The sequence below is a fragment of the Phalacrocorax aristotelis genome, chromosome Z (genome assembly GCF_949628215.1).
Source record: "Phalacrocorax aristotelis chromosome Z, bGulAri2.1, whole genome shotgun sequence".
Taxonomy (NCBI): domain Eukaryota; kingdom Metazoa; phylum Chordata; class Aves; order Suliformes; family Phalacrocoracidae; genus Phalacrocorax; species Phalacrocorax aristotelis.
The window spans coordinates 10,524,422-10,543,883 of NC_134311.1; the positions used below are offsets into that span (position 1 = coordinate 10,524,422).

At 37.2% G+C, this 19,462-nt stretch overlaps 2 protein-coding genes across 10 annotated transcripts in view; one reads left to right on the forward strand and one right to left on the reverse strand.

Annotated features, from left to right (window-relative positions):
* The window catches only part of IFT74 (intraflagellar transport 74), a 43,359-nt gene that overhangs the window by 1,073 nt on the left and 22,824 nt on the right, over positions 1-19,462 (forward strand). For all 9 annotated transcript variants that reach the window (XR_012657981.1, XR_012657980.1, XM_075078749.1 and 6 more), the window contains exons 3-11: positions 895-1,030; positions 1,548-1,596; positions 3,291-3,389; positions 3,556-3,616; positions 4,076-4,135; positions 5,200-5,261; positions 16,858-16,996; positions 18,008-18,070; positions 19,023-19,166. Coding sequence is in view for 7 of the 9 variants with exons in the window: in XM_075078749.1 (XP_074934850.1) it covers positions 895-1,030; positions 1,548-1,596; positions 3,291-3,389; positions 3,556-3,616; positions 4,076-4,135; positions 5,200-5,261; positions 16,858-16,996; positions 18,008-18,070; positions 19,023-19,166 (813 nt within the window). In the remaining 2 variants the exon portion in view is untranslated. The remainder of the gene's footprint in view (positions 1-894; positions 1,031-1,547; positions 1,597-3,290; positions 3,390-3,555; positions 3,617-4,075; positions 4,136-5,199; positions 5,262-16,857; positions 16,997-18,007; positions 18,071-19,022; positions 19,167-19,462) is intronic.
* On the reverse strand, positions 6,475-13,307 carry LRRC19 (leucine rich repeat containing 19). Its single transcript, XM_075078753.1, has 5 exons — positions 13,220-13,307; positions 10,564-10,656; positions 8,567-9,077; positions 8,155-8,364; positions 6,475-6,903 (listed from the first exon to the last, which is right to left on the reverse strand). Exons 1-5 carry the CDS (start codon positions 13,244-13,246, stop codon positions 6,578-6,580), a joined length of 1,167 nt encoding a protein of 388 aa, XP_074934854.1. The 5' UTR covers positions 13,247-13,307; the 3' UTR covers positions 6,475-6,577.

Consider the following 19,462-nt stretch of genomic DNA (forward strand, 5'->3'; position numbering starts at 1 on the left):
TTGATAGTTCCTCCAGAAGCATTTTTGGATTTTAATTTTGTAGAGGGTTTTATTTTCTAATTTTGACTGAAAGAGGTTAAGGAGGTCTTGCATCAAGGGTTCTCCCGGGAGACCTTCGTACAGAGGGAACAATGAAGAGCTGCTCAAAGGCAATCTCTTATCCTGCAGATACTGTAAGTTGGCAAATAGAACCCTCTAAAGCTCAATTTGTAGTTTTAGAAAGCAGGCATTCCCTACTGCAGCGCGAGGCGCACAGGGGATCGCTCCACCTAGTGTGCACGCCAAGTTGCTCGACTACAGGGGTTATATGCAATCAAAATATACACATTCATTAGATTTCTAGGAAATTATTGTCATATACTATTCTTGGAACTCATTAATATATGCAAATGTCCCTAATGCATGCACATTCATGTTCATTGGTGGTCGTTGATAGTCTTCCTCACCGTGTCCGCTGGTTGAACTCAGTCTCTGGGCAGCATATGCTCAGTTTGTTTTTGGCTTGGTTACACAATTCTTACTGATACTAAACTAGCTTGTTCTAGTACATTTCCCTTATTCTACTCAAGGATACAGTGTCTCCAGTCTCCCTTCTACCTAATCCCATATAGCAAGTTCTAAGACTACCTTATTCATAAAGTATTCCAAGTATTTCAAAACTTAGCTATGTTGCTTCAGTTAGAGGAGGCCATATGTTCTTTTTGAAGCCGGTGTCAGGTATCACTGCAGCAAACATTTGACTGAAGCTTTGTTTAACTGAAGAGATGTAAATGCTACAAGATTCTTATAGTAACAGCATAGAGACTAAATTAAGTTTTTAATTGCTTTAGCAATTGTATAAGGATAAAAAATTTGTAAATCAGAGTGGGGAGGTTTGTGGTTTTCTTTTTATAGATGCCTCCTAGTACATCAAGACCTGGTTCTCGTGGTGGTCCATCGACTACTGGAGGAGTCTTATCGTCTCAGATTAAAGTTGCAGACCGTCCAGTGACTCAACAGGGATTAAGTGGAATGAAAACTGCAATGAAAGGTATTTTTTGTTGAAAATAGTTATCAAGGTATCTGCAAATGTTTTAAAGAAATACTTACATTTTTAAAGGAAAACTTTTCATCACTGTATAAATTACAGAGTGAATAGCTGTGATTAATAAAAGTAGGAGAAAGGAAAGGAAGACTAAAGCACCCCTGTTCTATTTTTTTTGTTCTTGGCAGTCAGAGAAGACAAAGATTTTTCTGTGTCTGAACTGTTTTTAAAAATTATTCAAAAGAACAGAACAGGATAAATTGTGTCTTCTACCATCACTGCAGAATAAGTAAAATACCTTCTGGTATAGTAACTGTTCATATAGCTGAAAAGTACTGTTCATCTTCACAACAATCTAAAATGAATTTCTGCCTTCATTTGTTTTAATGAGATAAAATCTATTTAAGGAAACTGAGAACATGGCAGTTTTCTGCCTGCAAATTCTGCCGAATGTTTTCATAGTTTACAGTTCATCAAAATTAGTTGTTTTCTAAAAAAATTTCATCTTACTCTCCTTGATCAGGTCCTCAGAGACAGATAATGGATAAAACATATTACCTTGGACTGCTGAGGTATGTCTTAACAACACATTCAAACTTCAGAAAGTTTGATGCTCTGTTCCCTTTATGACATTAAGTTTGTTGTGCTTAACAATAGCATGGGATAAGTGGTGTTCACTTATAATGAAACCTGTCCTAGGAGTTAAGGTTGTTTTGCATGTAGTTTGTAGGAGGAAAGGAATTTTATGCTTATGTCCAAGTACATGGACGTATGACATGTTGTTACTAGGCTTGCTAAGTAATGCACTCCTACAGCATTAGTAAAAGCAGGGTCAGTGATTTTGAGCTTCCACCTGTAACACCTGATAGGTCTGATAGCTCCATTTTTAAGAAATAGCATCATAAATTAAGCACTTTTTAGTGTATGTTTCAGGTTGTTTATTTGTATTATATATTGAGCTGGCACTGACAAAGGCAAGGCCTTGCAGAAACTGTATTGCACATCCTACTTTGTCACTTGATCTTATTGCAGTAGATTCATAGATTTATTAAGGTTGAAAAAGACCTCTAGGATCATCAAGTCCAACCATCAGCTCAACACCCTCAGGCTTCTTAAACCATGCCCTGAAGTGCCACATCTACACGTCTTTTAAATACCACCAGGGACGGCGATTCTACCACATCTCTGGGCAGCCTGTTCCAATGTCTGACCACTCTATCAGTAAAGACATTTTTTCCTAATATCTAATCTAAACCTCCCCTGATGCAGCTTGAGGCCATTTCCTATTGTTCTGTTGCTAGTAACTTGGGAGAAGAGACAAACACCCACCACACTGCAACCTCCTTTCAGGTAGCTGTAGAGAGCAATAAGGTCTCCTCTCAGCCTTCTATTCTCCAGGCTAAACAACCCCAGCTCCCTCAGCCGCTCCTCATCAGACCTGCTCTCTAGACCCTTCACCAGCTTTGCTGCCCTTCTCTGGACATGCTTCAGCACCTCAATGTCCTTCTTGTACTGAGGGGCCCAAAACTGAACACAGTACTCGAGGTGCGGCCTCACCAGTGCCCAGTACAGGGGCACGATCACTGCCCTGCTCCTGCTGCCCACACTGTTCCTGGTCCAAGCCAGGATGCTGTTGGCCTTCTTGGCCACCTGGGCACACTGCTGGCTTATGTTCAGGCGGCTGTTGACAAACACCTCCAGGTCCTTCTCTGCCGGGCAGCTCTCCAGCCACTCCTCCCCAAGCCTGCAGTGTTGCATGGGGTTGTTTTGATCCAAGTGCAGGACCTGGCACTTGGCCTTGTTAAACCTCATCCAACTGGCCGCAGCCCATCGATCCAGCCTGTCCAGGTTCCTCTGCAGAGCCTTCCTACCCTCGACCAGATCAACACTCCTTCCCATATTGAATAATGATTCCTAAAATATGTCATTTTACATGTGGCTGATATTCACGTTCTGTGAAATGATACTATCATTTTTTTCCTGACCATTTAAGAATAATTCACATCTGTTTCACCAGGTGTGACCAAAAGCTAATTAAGACATTTTATTTCGTGTCCAGGTTTTCTAACAACTACTTATGATTTCATCTGGTAGAAGCCCTCTCCTTTTTTCCTCATCCAGCCCTTCTTTGAAACACTGATTTGAAACAGAGTGCAGTGTGAGAAGGAGATACTGGCTGCTCATCTCTTGTAGTAAAATATAATTTCTGTTCTCTCTAGTTGTACATTCAAATGTTAATGGCTCTTCTTTGTTTATTTTTTTTCAGAAGCAAAACAAATGAACTCACAACAGAAATTAACAAGCTGCAGGAAGAAGTAGAAATGTACAAGCAAGAGAAATCTGTCTGTTTGTCATATGAAAAAAGGTGAGATGCGCTGCAGCAAATGCAGTGCTAACTTTCTGTCACAAGACTATTCTTGAGTATTGTGCAGGCTTCAAGGAACCAGTAAATAATTGGGTTTTTTTCATTATTTTATTTTCACATATACAAGTCTTCCCATATTAAGTTTGGCTTTTTGTTTTGTATTTAGGGCAGAGACTTTAGCTGGTGAAATCAAAGAATTTCAAGGTCAGCTAGCGGACTACAACATGGTACGCTCTTGTCAGCTTTTGTTACTGAATGTTCTTCCTTCTCTCATTTACTTTGTACTGCTTTTGCTTGACTTTATCATCTTTTTTTAAATTTACATTTCTCTGGGAAAATGTACTGGTTAATAGTGCCTTTTACTCAGTTATTGCAAAGGAAAAAGGTGGAAACTAAGGAAAACAAAAAATAAGAAAGTGTACTGTACATTAGGATGAGTAGTTGCATGTGGATTTAAGAAATTGCTGCTGCATAATATTTGTGGGTTTTGCAGAGCTACATGTAATGACAATTACTTCTGAAAACGGCATGCGATCTATTAAGATTCCCAAATTATGTTTCTTTCATTTGCAAAAACAGAAAATTGCTGTGTTTTCATGAATGCTTTGTGAGTTGCTACCTATTTGTTTGTGCAGAATTAAAAAAAAAAGAGAGCAATAACAGGTTGGAATTCTGTCTCATTTCAGGTTGTGGATATACTTAACACCAATACAGATATGGCAGAAGTGATTCGAGATTACAATATGGTAAGAATTAGGATATTTGCAATGTTTGAACAATGAAGTGGTGCGTGTTACATTTTTGGTGCTTTGAACATATGACATATATAAAACCGCATAGCACTAATATAAAACTTACCCATTTTTTTCAGTTAAATTAACCATAACATTGGCAACGTGTCTGCAGTGAGTGAATTGTCTGAATTTTTGCGCTAACTGCCCCGTGATAGTTTTCTGTGTTTTAGATTTGAGAAGGCTGTTATCCCAACCCGAACTATGAGTGTTAAAATCTATTCCTTATTTGACTTGGAAGCATAGAACATGAGTCTTAACAGAAGGCAAATTCACTAGAATGCACTGTCTTGTAAAGCTGCCCGGTCTTCTGGAAATTTAGTTCTTTTTTGTCTTCTGCCTTTTATATTACTCCAGTGTAATAAACATTAAATAGGTCTCTGACATGACCAACCACAAAATCAATGAGTAAAGTTCTTCCTTTACTTCCTTTATTTGTATAACACAGGTAGAGTGTTCCTCCAAGTATTAAGGCTTCAGTGACATTAAGCATGTTCCATTTCTCCTGATCACTTTGTCCATAAGCAAAGGAAAGTAGTTTTAGAGAAGGTTATTCTGGTAGCTGTAAAAACCACCTGAGTATATCTTGGTCAAAGCAAATTTTTTTCCCCTGAATTTGATTGAAAAATAAAGTCACAATGTCTCTGTCATGATGAAATGAATGCTTTGCAAGTGTTACATTTTCATTTTGTTTGTAGGCTTAAACAGTATTTTACTAAGTGTTCCAGGAATAGATCCCACAGTAATAGTAAGTGAATTGATTTGTTACAAACTTGATTGTATTTCTTTTTCAAACATAGAGGTGCCTTCTTACTTTCTGAAGACTGCAATTTCAGAAGGTCTTTCTTCAGTATCAACTGCAAAAAACCTCTGGAGGAGGCAGCCTCTGCTGCTCCTTTTTCTACTGTATTCTGAGCAGCTTCTTACTCATTTAAAGGAAGCTTTGAATTTGTGTATAAAATCTGTATCTTTATTATTATATATTATATCAAAATATCTTTTTTTTTTTTTTTTTTAAGTTAAAGGTTCAGAATGACCGAGACGCTCACGGTGTGGATAAAATTTTCACAGAAAGACAAGCGTAAGTACATGAAGTGTGTGCTTCTCCAAAGCTGTTAAAATCATAACTGAACTTGGCAAAATTGAGGTGTTATCTAACACAGAAGTTCCTTAAAAGTGTGATGCATGCCCTAAGTGATACCTGAGCAATTTCAAGACGATACATCAGTACCAGGCTGCAGCTGGAGTTCCCAGCTTTGAACTCTTCTGAGTAACTGCTCTGGGTGACTTACCATGTCATCCAGGAGGAGTTAGGTGGCAGTCCTGCTGTCAAGTTCCCGAGTTTTGCAGGTTGTGTTGTGGAGTGGCAGAGTGGGGAAAGGAAGCAGAAGTGGGAACTAGAGCAGAGATTCCTGTCTGGTAAGGTAAGGGTGTGTGGAGGAGAAGATGAGGACAGCGAGATGCTTGCGGTAAGAACTGTAAGCCATGAGAGTGTCTTGTGTAGTGATAGGCTGAGAGGGTGAGTTTCTGAGATGTTTAATTAGGGGACAAGAGGCGTGCAGGAGAAGGTGATATGATCCTGCTTGTTGCTGGTAAGAGCAGTCTCCATGATGAGATTTTATGTATAAATAGGCACTTTTAAAAAACAATTCACCATTTAATAAGTCACTTTTCAATAATACTGTGGTTTTCAACAGCTTGCAACTGTGTCTGTTCTACCCCTGAATGCATTTTTAAATGTTAAGAAAATATGAAGAGAAAAAACTTGGTTCAGTAGCAAACTAAGGCATAAAGGCATTAAATGTGCAGTAATGATAATTTATTGTTGTACTGTATGTAGACACATTTAAGGGCATGGAGCAGTTGATCATTCTTTCTCTGTTAGTTTGAGCAGAAAAAAACCCAAATGCTCTGTTCTCTGATTGTGTTAGTTTTGCCTAATAGACTACTGAGCTGCAACACCATTGATTTGGCTTCAGTCCCTGGTCTGGCTGTGGTCTGCTTCAACATTTTAGAGAAATTATTCTTCCTTTCTGGACTTCTTCACATATAAAGAATTAGTCAGTGTGCCAGCTTCCCAAGCTATTTTGTAAAGACTGGTTCATATTAAGCAATATACAGTAAGTTCTCTCCCACCATAAATAGCGAAATAAGTTTTCATAGAAGGTGGATTATGAGTGTTTTTTGCAGGTTTAGAAATATTTGTTGTGGCCCTAACACATGCACATCACCACATTATTTAGCTTCATGATTCATGCAGCAATACCTTGTTACGGTTTTGACGAGATGAAAGGAGATGGACTGCTTAGCTTAATTTTGTATTGTACATAAGTAGTGTAATATGGAAGTACAAGTGTCCTGCAGTTATGAAAAGTCAGTTCATCATCTGTTAAGACATTAGCTCTCCTCAGTTATGTAAGAATCTATGTATTTATCTTCAATAAATCCATCTTCTTCAGGCACGAATGCATGAATTTTCTCAAATGTTACTATGGGATCTTCATTGTTTGTACCCGATACTGTAGGAAGAGAACTCATGTCAGCTGAGAACTCCTGTTCAGACATCTCCAAGTCATTTTCTTCCAGGCGATGGTGACTGTAGCTGATCAAATAGTGATACCACGTTGGGCATTTTACAGCAGTAAAAATCAGGAGTGTAGTGCTTAGGACAAACCCTAGGACACCCACTAGGAAGGTCCAACTTTTGCCAAGAAGTGGAAACTCTTTGAAACAGGAAAAAAAGAAGAGTCATCTCCATGAGGAATACCAGCAAGACCTCTAGTATGAATTTTTTCATAGTTAGATTGAGAACACACAAAATAAGCAGTAATAGGGGAACTACTGAGTGTCTCCAAAACTTTAGTAGAATGTTATTGCTGTGTTATTAGGGAGTCAGTAACGTCACTCAGACCACAAACGCATGTACATCTCATGTTTCCTAGCAATCTAAATCCACCGTGCGTATTTATCAAAATCAAATAATAGTTTCAAAGTCAGGTAAAGTTCTGGGTACATATAAAAGATTAAATTAGCATTTTTTCAAAATTTAAATTCCAAGATTAGCTTTTGGAAAAAGAACCCAAAACAGTAATTAACTTCAAATTCTATTTCCCAGGCTTAAATTTCTGTGTGGTGATGTCTGCACCCTAAAATATTGCATCTTTTGTTTGGCATATCCTTTCAGCTGTATTTCTTTTTTAATAAAAATTTCAATAGACTCTTGTTGCCAGCAGTCTTTATTTAGAAGCTGGTTTTGTGTGCTGGCTGCTGTCCTAAAACAGGCTATAGCTGCTACAGCAAAAGAAGTCTATGGCAGTGGTGGATTACGATTTATATATATATCTGGAGATTTATATTTCTTTTGCTTCAGCCAGAAGAATGAAGTAAGGAATTTCAGTATGGAAGAGTGGAGAAGAATATTAATTTGCATGTAAGAATAAGAAAAATTTACTTACAGAGCGATAATGGAATTAACATCAAAAGGTGAAGAAAAGTAAGGAGGCTATCACTGAAATTTTAAAGAATATGGAATGGGCACATCCATGTCCTTTACAGTGAACACAGTTGATAGTAGGAGTAAAATTAATAGGCTCATTCTTTCACATTTTAAGAAGACAGCTATGTCTAGAAAGCAGTTAGTTTGGAAGAAGTAATTGAATTTTTTTAAACATGATTCCCTAGCTCTGTTAGGCAAAGATCTGGACAATTATCTGAATTTCAAGTTTTGGAAATTTCATCATCAGTTTGTAGTATCATTTGAGAATTCAGGAGTGGGTATCTGTTTGAACACTTATTCAGTAGAGCTTAACATTCACCATAACGTGAGTATGGTCTACCAAAACCTGGAAATATGCTTGTTCTGTAGCCCTGGCTTTCAGGGAAGAATTACAGTGTGCTAGGAATAAAGAACAATATGAAATCATGGAAGAGCAAATCAAACTGCTTGCAAGCAAAGCAAAATATCCATGTATTACCTGTATGTGTTCCATTGTTTCCAGTGACGTTGTTTGGAGTCAGAGCTGTTAGTAAGGCACTACTTTTAAGCTCAGTGGCAGAAATGGAAGTTACAGTGTTTTCTAATGAAGCTTCTTCAATTTTGCAGTCAGCTGGTTGGTTAGCTGCTGTCTTGACGGAGAATTTTTTCTGCGTGTTCGGGAATGTACATGTAGTGCTGTTTTCATTTTCTGTGAATGTGAGCAGTGGAAAGGGAAAGGCTATGAGATATTGCTAATTAATTGGTACTCTAACCTAAAAAAATTTCATGGATTGCTCATGTGTTACTGCAAAATACAGATAAGTTGATGGTAGATTATCCAGGTCAGGAAAAAAAAAGATAAGGCTGTTCGATGTAAGCAAGCATGAAATGTTATTCGTACCGAAACTTACCCATTGTCATATTAGAGGCAGTAAGCCCTATCTGTAAATCAAGGAGGTCACAGGAGCAGTTCCATGGGTTTCCAGCTAAAATGATTTTAATCAGTTTGAGAGGTGGTTTCATATGAAAAGACTTCAGAGAATTATATTGCAGATTTAAAACTGTCAGACTTTTTAGAGAAGTAAATACATCTGAATCTAGTTGAGTAATCCTGTTATAGGATAGATTCAACATTGCCAGTTGATTTAATCCTGCAAATGCTGCATTATGAACTGTGCTAATACGATTGTTGCTGATATCCAGAATTAAAAGTTTTGTCAGACTGCAGAAGCTGTTATTATACAATACAGTAATAACATTTTCATTCATATAAAGTTCAGTGAGGTTAATAAAGTGTCGAAGAATCTTTTTGTCACTATCTTTTAAAGAGATTTTATTATTTTTGAGGCTTAATTTAGTAACGTTTTGGAAGAGGTTAGTGGGGATATTAGAGAGGTTCTTTCCAGAGTCCTCACAAGTGACCTGTTGAAAAAAAGAGAATGACAACAATTAAATACTGTAGGGAGGTCTGGTGATGAAAGTGTCTCACTGGTGACTGTAAAAGGCAACAAAAATCTTTCTTGTATTTTTTAATGCCAGCACTTTAGAAGAAGAGTTCTACTGCTTTTCATGCAATTTTATTTATGTCTTTCGTAATATACTTGTAGTCTGGTGATACAGGGGAATGAATCCTCCTAGTGGGTGAAATCTGAAGTTCCAGATCACTTAGTGCTTAAACTCCGTTTGCGATGCAAGTCTTCTTCTGTGATCATCATCCAACTTATAAGCTGTTTGGCATGCTATTTTGGAATTAGTAGGGCTGTCTCTTTTAGAATTCTACATGAAGGTTGGCTGGGTAGAAAAAGGATTCTTTTCCCACATAATCTGGAAGGAAGGTGTCATAGAGGAAGTGGATCCAAGGCTGAATATAATTCAAATATGCTTTTTCAAATGTTTTGTTTTAAAAAAGCTATGTTTACTCTCTAAAACATCTTTGGAGCAGACCTTCAACAAAACATTTAGTATATATTTTTATTATAAATATAGCACTTAATTTAGGTTTTCTGGGTTGAAGTTCGGCATAGCTGCAGTCCTTTCAGGTTTGAAAGTGTTTACTCTCAAAACCTTGAAACATTTTTGTTTTCTGAAAAGAGCATATTTCTTTGTATGTATATGAATGCATCACTTCATATGTATGCAGGCTACAGTTTAGTGTCAAGATACTTGGACTGGCTTTAAAGGAGATTCTAAGTACTGGAAACAGATTGATTGTATTATCCCTCTTCCTAAATAAGTAGCCTGTGTTCAGCTTGTTGTTGTTGTGACCAGATTGAGTCTAGATAGTTTATTTAAAAACAAATGTAGGTGGAGTGCCTTTTCTACATTGTATGTACCCATTGCGTAGGTGGTTTTGTTCTTTGTGTTTGTCCCAAGGATGAACAAGGAGTAAATACAGTACTGGACCTGTAGGCAGTGAGTCAGAGCAAATAGTGCAATACCAGTTTTATCACTTGACTGTGAATCAAGACTTCTTCTGTCCCCTCTATTCCCCACTAAATACAAAATCCATTAAATTAATCTCTGAAAAAATCCTTTCAAATTTCTTATATAAATGTGGACCTGGCTCGGGCAAGGGCTACCTCAATAAATAGAACTTGAGCACTAGTTGTCCTTGTCCAAAATACTGTTGCTTTTTAGGTCTATTCCAAAAAGATAAAGGAGGTACTCCTGTTCTCTGCAGAGAGATTTGACTGAGATGTAAAACCATCTCAAATATGTTTCAATGTTATTCACCCACTTACAATGAGTGCCACAGCTAGTTGTCCATTTTGCAGAAAACCGTATCTTATTTGTCTCTATGTACTTTTTTCTTCAGGAATTTTATGTTTACAAGGTAGTTTTCAAAATGCCTTTAGCTTCTAGTGTATTTTTCCAAAATCATGGTAATTTACATACATATAAAACTTACTGTTTGAGAAGTAATGTTGCAGTCAGCAGTGACTGGATTCAAAAACAGTGTTCCAGCACAGATCACAAGCCAAGAGAGTTTCATGTTTAGACCCTAGCAAAAAACAACACTTTTGTATACCAAGACCAGAATGCCAGTGTCTTCTGTAGTGGTAGGGTAACCAAATAATAGATCTAGTTATTGCAATGATAATTTAATAAATTTTATTCTACATAGTAGTACAAAATATAAAATTAAGAGAAAAAATATAGGTTATCAGAGTTAATGCATTCAGCTTTCACTTGATTGGCCGAAACATGAAATCCAGTGAGCAAACTCAGTTTGTATTTTTACTCGTATTTGTATTTGTATCAGCAAATGGAAAAGGGATTGATCAGACAAGTTAATAGACATCAGTTTCAAAAATGGATAAAACGAGTAGGCAGGGATATCCGTGTTAGAACTATTGTGGGTACTGGAAGACTGTGATAGGAGTAAACTGCGGAAAGTATTCCGGCTTACATGCTCTCCCCAAATAATTAATCTAGTTGCCGCTGACAAGAGGCAGAATACTGTGTTAGATGGATTGTTGGTTTGCTCAGATTTCTTTTATGTTCTTACCTAAGTTATTCAGCAGTTTTTGTGAATCTTTAATTAGTAGATTGATCTTCTAATCTCTTTATTATCCATAAAATAACATATGTCATATGACATAAACCTGGACCTCTGTATTATGAAGGTGTAGTTGTTGCTCTGATCTTTGGAACTAAGTAAACAGGGTTCAATCTCTTGTGCTGGGGTTTCTGTACAGATTTGAACCTTATTTTTTGAGAGTCAGGAAAGCCTTTCTGACAAATGGTATTCACTGTGACATTAACTTCTCTCAGAGAAAGTGTCACTTATCCATCCCCTTTGAATTGGGCATTATTTGCATGATCTACCCATCTGAGCAGGAATGTTGAACCACCTCTGTCAAATGTTAAATCAGTCCCTGTTTATGCCAGGCTTGAATTAAAATGTTATGTAAAAGATAGATTATAGCTTCATTTTTAGACGTTTTCTTAAGCATCTGAAGAGAGAAGGTAGTGGGCTAAGTGAACCTCAATATCTCCTTCCTAGATTTCTATCTTCCAGATTAAAAAAGACCCACAAGATAAGGTGTAAGATACTAGTTAAAGTACTTTTTGTATCTTGAGCTGTAGAGAGTATTCACTGAATTTAACAGAGGAGAGTGGGGGAAATCAAGGAAACTCAGTTGCACAAAAAAATGCTAAATATAGGCAGCCAGTCAGAGCCAAAAAAACTCCACCAATCCTTAAAAAGAGTGCCAAGAGGCCTTTGCTGATCAGTGCACAGTAGATGAGGTCACAGAACAAATCTAACTGATTGTTTCAATTTGTGTGACATTTGTGTGTCTGAGGACTGACCTCATTCACCATACTGAGTCCCTGTGGAAACTTACTAACTTCTTAGAAAGAAGATGATGAAAAGTGCCACTTATACTGCTCTGAACCACTGTGCCTTTCTACTGCTGTTGGAAATTTACATTAAGTACAAAAAGGGTTCATAAACCTTTTTGTTAGACATGTTAGTGGCAGGAACAAGGGGTACTAGCAGCGGCCACTGTCGTGTTATGTCCTGTATTAGGTATTGTTCTTGTCAGTGATGGTAGTGGTGGCCTACATATGTTTTGGAGCCAGTTTGTATATGCTAGTGGAAAACATGATGCAGTTTGAAAATCCCCAATATGGACTATGTTAACAGTCGGATCTCGTAGCATACTTGGACCTTAAAGATACTGCTTCCCAGCTGTTCAGAAACAGAGAGGACCTTAATCAGGCAATCTAGAAACGCAGATTAGTAGTATTCTTGTAGTTTGTAGATTTCAAGAAAAATACTGTCTTTGAGCAGGAACAGTATATTAAAATATTATTTTAAAAGTTAGTCTGTAAGTTTATCAATAACAATAAAGTTGAAAATGAAAGTTAATTTGAAAGGTTTTCAAAACTTCAAGCAAAAAGTTAATATGTCTGAATGAAGGGAATGACATTAAAATCTTTTTCTTGTCTAAACATTTACATATGTCTAAGTCAAAAACATAGTTTCTATTTTATACATCAGTTTCTACCGAACAGTTAGTCATTTTCTTACAAATTTGATTTCCTGCATTGTGTGTGGGGGAACCAATATAATCAGTAGAAGAACAGGAATGCATCTATAATTTCAATTGCAGTTTAGCTTCTTACTAGAACCAGACTTTAAGGACTGCTGTTTAAAGTAATTGCTTTGGAAACGCACTGAGTCTGGCAATAGAGTGGTAATACCTTGACATTTCCTTATAATTAAAGGAGTTTTCTTAAAAGTTTTCTGTGGAGAACTTATAAAGATTTTTATAATTTAATATAAAGTAATTCCTGTTGTTTTCTTGCATTTGTAAAGAAAAAGGGGAGGTAATGGAGTTTATATAATAAGGTGGTCTGCTTTTCAGAGAAGAAACGGATGGTTCCCTGGCTTTCTACTGAAGTACAATTTACTTAACAACTTGACATGTCCAAGATTCATAGTAATTCCTGAACTTTTAATGTATCTCAGGATGTATTTGTTTTCCAGTCTAGCAACAAAGTTATACCAATAAATCATTGCCTACATTTTGAAAAAGCTGTGCCAAGTGTCTTACCTTTCTGTTGCTTTTTAGAGGCAGCATATGTACACATGTGTAGATTTTTTCAGTGCACTGACAAGAAATAATGTGGTGCAACAGCACTTTGTTGTTATTCAACCTTTGTACCTGATGAATAAGCAGGCAGTGTAAAAAAAATAATAAACCTAGAAAATCCTTAGCAAAAGATTGACTAGGTTGAGCAACTTCTTATAATCATCTTGGATTTAATTGGATCTGCAGCCAATGGGGATGTCTAATAGTAGTATGCTCCAGTGTCAAGTTCCAGATCACATAGGAAGCAGTGAGTTAAAATGCCACTGGGAATTTACAAGCAAGTTGGGTTATAATCAATTAAAGATTAGAGACAGAAAAAGACTTGTACTTTTTCATGTGGTCGGTCATCACATGAAGACAATGTCAAGATATCTTCATGCTAAAGTAAAGATCTCTAGTAGTTAGTTAAATCTGTGTTAAATTCTTGTGTTTTGGAAACATCAGCATCAGAGGAGCTGCAGGGTGTGCTATATAAAGTGCGTTATTTACAAAGATTTACAAGCACTTAAGGGTGGCTGTTACATGGGCTATATTTCAGGAAGAAATTCTAAAAGCAAATGATACTTGCTCTGATTTGAGAGCATGTCTATACACAGGTTGAAGAAGGGATTATATTGATACAGAAACACTATGTGTGATAAATTTTTTCTTGCATTGGTGCTCATTCTCTAAGTCTCATTCTATTCAATGGACAGCATCAAACTACAAAACGTTTCAGTCTCCTCTCATTCTCCATTTCTCTCAAACAGGTGGCTGTAGAAACCATTTTACTTCACTATCCCTATTTGATGTTATTGCCACTTTGATTTTTTGCTTAGTATCTCAGAACATTCAGCAACTTTTCCAAACCTTATCCCTGATTCAGATTCATCAGTAATCTTCAAATTACTTGGGGTAATGAATCATCCTCCTGTGACAGTTATTGCTGATATTTTTATTGCCCCTTAAAAAATCACTGGGTTTTAACCATCTGTCAAAAGGTTTCTACCAGAGAGGGTGCATCACAGCTAAGTCAGACATTGCTTGTCTCAAGGACATACTGGATCACCCTGAAGTATTTAGCCAGGAGTCATATCATGTAAGAAAAAGAAACTTGCCTCAGATACAGAGCCTGCTTTGTAATGTGTACACACACACTTTACATTGATGGGTCTGGAAAAGTAGGCTTGCCTTCCTTACTCTGACATGCACACTTGTAGTCTCAGGCATAGATGAGAAAAAGCCAGCAGGGCTTGGAGACACCACTGCCCTCCACAGTGGCAGCTGCTTCCACATGCTGTCTTGGAACACAGGAGAAATGTAGCGTATGGTATTCTTCTCTCCCTCCCTAAAAGCCCCAGTAATCTCCAGGAAAAGGCACCCTGTTTGTACTTAAAGACAAGCTCCCTGTTATCAGTACTGACACTCTCTCTAGGATTTACGCCTAGAGTGGAGTTTTATTCTGGAAATCAGCAACCGTAACACTTCCTTGAATTCTTCATTGCAATTTCTCAGTTTTCATTCTGTCATGTCTTCAGTTGTGCTTGATTTCAGAGAAACGTGTTACTGCTGAGACCTTGCAATAGGCCCAGACTGAGGGATGAGAAGCCTCTAATAGAGAAGAAAGATAAAAGCTCTGTGCCAACGCCCAGTTCCATGCTTTCCAGAGGGTCTTGTGTCAATCTACTCTCAAAGCTTAAGAACACGCTTCACTTAAAAAATTTTTCCTTTCCACTACCATGCAGAACATAATAAACTGACAGTGAGGGCCTCATTCTTTGGACTGGGTCGAACAAAGCATTTTTACTCTCCAGAGGGTGTTCATTCAATGTCCATCCAGTATTTCTTGGGCAGGCCCAGTGCACTCTGAATTTGCCACTGAAGTTGGGAGATAACCACTTCAATTTGTCTCTCCATCATCAGGCCCCAAGGCATCTTTGTAGCATGGGTTGCTAACCTGACAGAATTTCTACTTAACATCCTCAGATTCCTGGAGATTATAGATCTGTATTGAAGCCAGTTGGAAGACTGCTTACACTTTTGAATCTCTTTCGAGAATTCCTCGTAACTGGTGAAAACGATGGAGAAAGGGAACTGGAATTTTTTAATCTCTAGAAGAGAAGGCTTACTGGGTATCTTATCAAAGTAAATGCCTGATGGGCAGGAGTAATGAAAATGGAGCTGGTCCTTTCTCAGTGATGCCCAAGGGCAGGACAAGAGGCAGTGGCCACAAATTGGAGAACAGGAAATTCCATTTAAATGTAAGAAAAAAATATTTTCACTGTAAGAGTGGCCAAACATCAAAATGTTGCCTGGACAAGTTGTGGGTTCTGCATCCTTCAAGGTACTCAAGACCTGCCTGAGCAAGACACTGACAACCTGCTCTAGGGGACCATGCTTTGAGTAGTAGGGCTGGACTAGATGACCTTCAGAAATCCATTCCATCACCAGCTCTACTCTGCTTCTATAAAATGTTCATTATTCCCATACCCTGAGATTATCCTTGTGCAGTTCCACTGTTCTGCATCATCTTTCAAGCCTGAGGGCTTTCTTGGCTGAAGTCATTGATCTGTTAGTGATTACTTACACAGTTTAAAACTTTGGGCATCTTGCAACTCAGGAAGAGTTAATGAAAAATAGAAGAAAAATAAATCCTGAAGGAAGGTATCCAGCTGATTTTGTAATTTTTAATAGCAGAAGTCACTCTGGAAACAAGCTAACAGTCTTTCATGAACTGTGAAGGGAGGGAAGGTATATTCTTCAGGGTCTCAGGAGTTTTTGTTAATTTCTTTTATCTTTAGCTATGTTCTCAAATTGACTCTCTAGCTTTCACGGATTTCATGGAAATTAGTAGACATCACATGAAATAGTGAGAACAACCCTTTATGCCTGCCTTGAATCTGCTAAAACATTTGCTTATAGCCCACTATAGCTGCAGTGGCAGAGTTGTTTTTATGGTTGCAGCCCATTGATTTCCTAATGATATTAAAGTAATGAATCACGAATGTCAGGAATGGCTAATTGCTTAGTTCTTGCGTGGTTAAGAAGCTCCATACTACCTAAGACTCGGAAGCCACTCTCCATTCTTTTGGAACCCAACAATTCATTGCTAAAAGAAAGTTGTCTTACCATCATCCAGTATTGTCAAGTCCTAGTGTCTCTAGAATATGTTTTCTTTATGTGCATTCATAAATCACATACCAGTTTCTTTATTTCAAAATGCCCGTTCTTATTCCAGGAATTCACTGATTGGGAGCAACTGAGAGGGAGTAGTATACTTTTGCCAGAGTTGGGAATCATGCAGGTGGACAGGGTGGGAATGTTGGGAAGTACTGTGGGGGTGCTGTAAGGGCAAAGAATTCTCCATCTTCTATATTCTGTGCTATGAATGTTCAAATAGTTAATCCAACTCCAAGAAGATTAGATACAAGTAGGTAACTCCTTTTTACCATATCTCTGGTGAAGGTCTTTTCACCAGGTGTCTGGTATTTTTTTAGTGTCTAAGGAGTCTTTGTGTTAAAGGATCATTTCAGTGAGGCTGGAGGCATACCAGAGTTTGAAATGGGTGCTTAAAATAAACATCAACTAGTAGAAGTTACAAAAAAGTTCTATTTTTACAGCACAGAGAAGTTAATTCAAGGTGTAGAAGAAGATATCGAACGTGAAAAGGTTGCAGCAGATGACATAATAAAAGACATGTCGCAGGAAAATCAAGATAAATATATGGAGATGAAGGCTGCAAACGAAAAGCTCTCCCAGGTTGGTTTGTTTCATTGTACTTAGCTAAATTGTTTATCAGTGTGGCTTCTGTGGTTCCAGATGCAATTTAAATATTAAAGAGCTTGAGAATGGAGTAATACAATAAAAAAGTTTGCTGGTACCTTAATCAATTGCAGAAGTGCCTGAAAAATAAATAGAGCAATTGACTAAAACCAAATACTGTGTCCTTTTATATTTCTTGTTTTAAGAACAAATTATGTTCATAATTTTCCTTTTAAGTTTGGGGACTGACATGCAGATTTTAAAAGCCACTATAGTGCTTAGATGTTTCATCATGTGTAAAAAGCAAGCAAAAGGGAAAAACAAACCCAGCAATTTTTTTAGTTCACTTGAGTTGAAAATTTTCTTCCTGTGTGCAAAACTGAATCTGACTGGGGTTTTTTGTTGTTCTCGTTGTATCAGAAAAATGAACTGGGCTTTGTAAAATTTTTGTGACTTCACTAATACTAGTGTTAACAAATGCACTAAGTTTTCTAGGTTCTCTGGGATTATCTGGCTTCAGGCATATAGTCTTAGAAAGTTTCTCTGTATAGTCTGTACAGAGAGATAGTCATCTTTTGAGGCCGGTGCTTCCCAGCTGTCTTAGGATGAGCTGAATCACTGCTCAGGGCCTATCTGACTCTTTTTCCAGACCATGAAGAAACTGTGGTGGCTAGTTCAGATTTTAAAATCTGACTTCTGAAGTAGAAATTATAAATTCCACACTCAGTACCAATTTAAAGAAAAATAGTGGGAAAAGATCAAACACTTTTTTGGTTATAGCCCTACTGCAAATAACAATGATAAAAGTTTATTAGAAAAGTTAGATGTTGAAAGTAAGAGGATATTTTATCTGAGTTGCGTGGAGAAGCTGGACACAGTCTTTTCTTTTAAGTTTTTAAAAGCAGCAATGAAATGTTTTACAGCATTTTTAATACTAAGTTCCAGAACAAAAAAGTAATACCATCAAGTAGTAATTTGATCTGAACCTTGCATTTTTTTCCTCTTTAGGAACTGGTTGTTCAACAGCAGGAATTGGATGCACTGAGTGTAAAGGAGGAAGCTCTAAAAGCTGTATGTATGATAATAAGTGACCTCTGTACCAATCTTCACTGAACTCTAGTGTAAAAAATAATAATGTAGAAAAATACCTATAATCTTTCCCCTTAAATTTTCACATATTGTAGGATCATGCCGTAGGTTGGCAAAGCAAAGCTGCCTGTTTTCCACCAATAATTTCTAATAATTAGTGGGTAAAAATTGTTTTTGCTAGGTGCCAAGTACAAAATTTTGATAGCAATAGAGAGGTTTCCTAGCTTTAGTTACTCATGGTTTCAGATGTTTTGTGTGACCTGCAATTGATTTGGAATTACCCTTTGAAGATAAACGTGAAATTATCATTCACAGCCTTTTTAAGGATTGTGAGACCTAGTTTTTCAATATGTTTTCAACTTTCAGGGTCGGAGAGAATGATTTTTTTGTTCCACATTCCATTTCAAAAGCAACTAGCATTTGAAGCACAATGCGGTACCTGCTAAGATATTTTTTCATCCCACATACATTCATAAACACACAGTTCTAATACACTGTCATATTGCTGGATTGAGGAGAATTTTCTCATATTGGCTCTTTCATGCATAAAAGGATCTATGAAGTGAGATATTCAGTCATATATATATTCTGAAAATATAATTTTCAAATACTACTAGAGATTTTTGCAGTCATTTTGAATACTGTAGATGGTTTGTGATCCGCTAGAAACAATGAAGTAAAAAGTCTACTCAGATAATTGGCCTAAGGATGAACTCATAATGCAGGAAGTAGTTGACTGGGATATTCCATTCCAGAAAATGCAATATTGAGAGTACGGATTGTAAAATTTATTGCTTATACTGTCTCTGTACTGTTTGTAACAAATAAGCTTCACTTTCAATGTATAGATAAGTGTTGATTAACTAAAGCATAGTTTCTGCAATGCTCTCTTGCCATCTGAAAATAGCTAGTAGGTGTTTGCTTTTCCCAACAGGAAATAGCTCACTCCCAGGTGAAACAGGAGGCTGTGCAACTGTATGAAAAGCTCCATGAGCTCGAGGAACGTCGAGATCAAATGATAGCTGAGGATAAGAACATGGAATCGCCACAGGAGGAAAGAGAGAGATTACTAAAGCAGGCAAGAACATAAAATGTTGCCATGTAAAAGATTCTCTAAGTCAGTATTTTAAGGAATTATAATATTTGAAAATACTTGGGTTTGAATCTTGTCTTTATTTGCTGTTTAAGCAGCACAAATCATCTGAAATTAAGAACAGTTAAAGAATTGGCTGGATGGGATGTTTCAGCTTCAGCCAAACCAAAATTGGCACCATCAGCTTTTCAACTAGTTGACTTGTTTGAATTAATCAGTCATGTTGATATTGAACAGTTCTATAAAATAACTCCAGACAGTGTCTTTATGGGGTACTGAGC

Coding starts and splice junctions, on each gene's coding strand:
- LRRC19 (XM_075078753.1), bottom strand. CDS start 13,246: ATGCTGCCTCTAAAAAGCAACAGAAAG. Junction 10,657..13,219: donor CTCTAAAAAGCAACAGAAAG/GTAAGACACTTG, acceptor GTTTTTTGCTAG/GGTCTAAACATGAAACTCTC. Junction 6,904..8,154: donor AAACAATGGAACACATACAG/GTAATACATGGA, acceptor CCTGTTTCAAAG/AGTTTCCACTTCTTGGCAAA.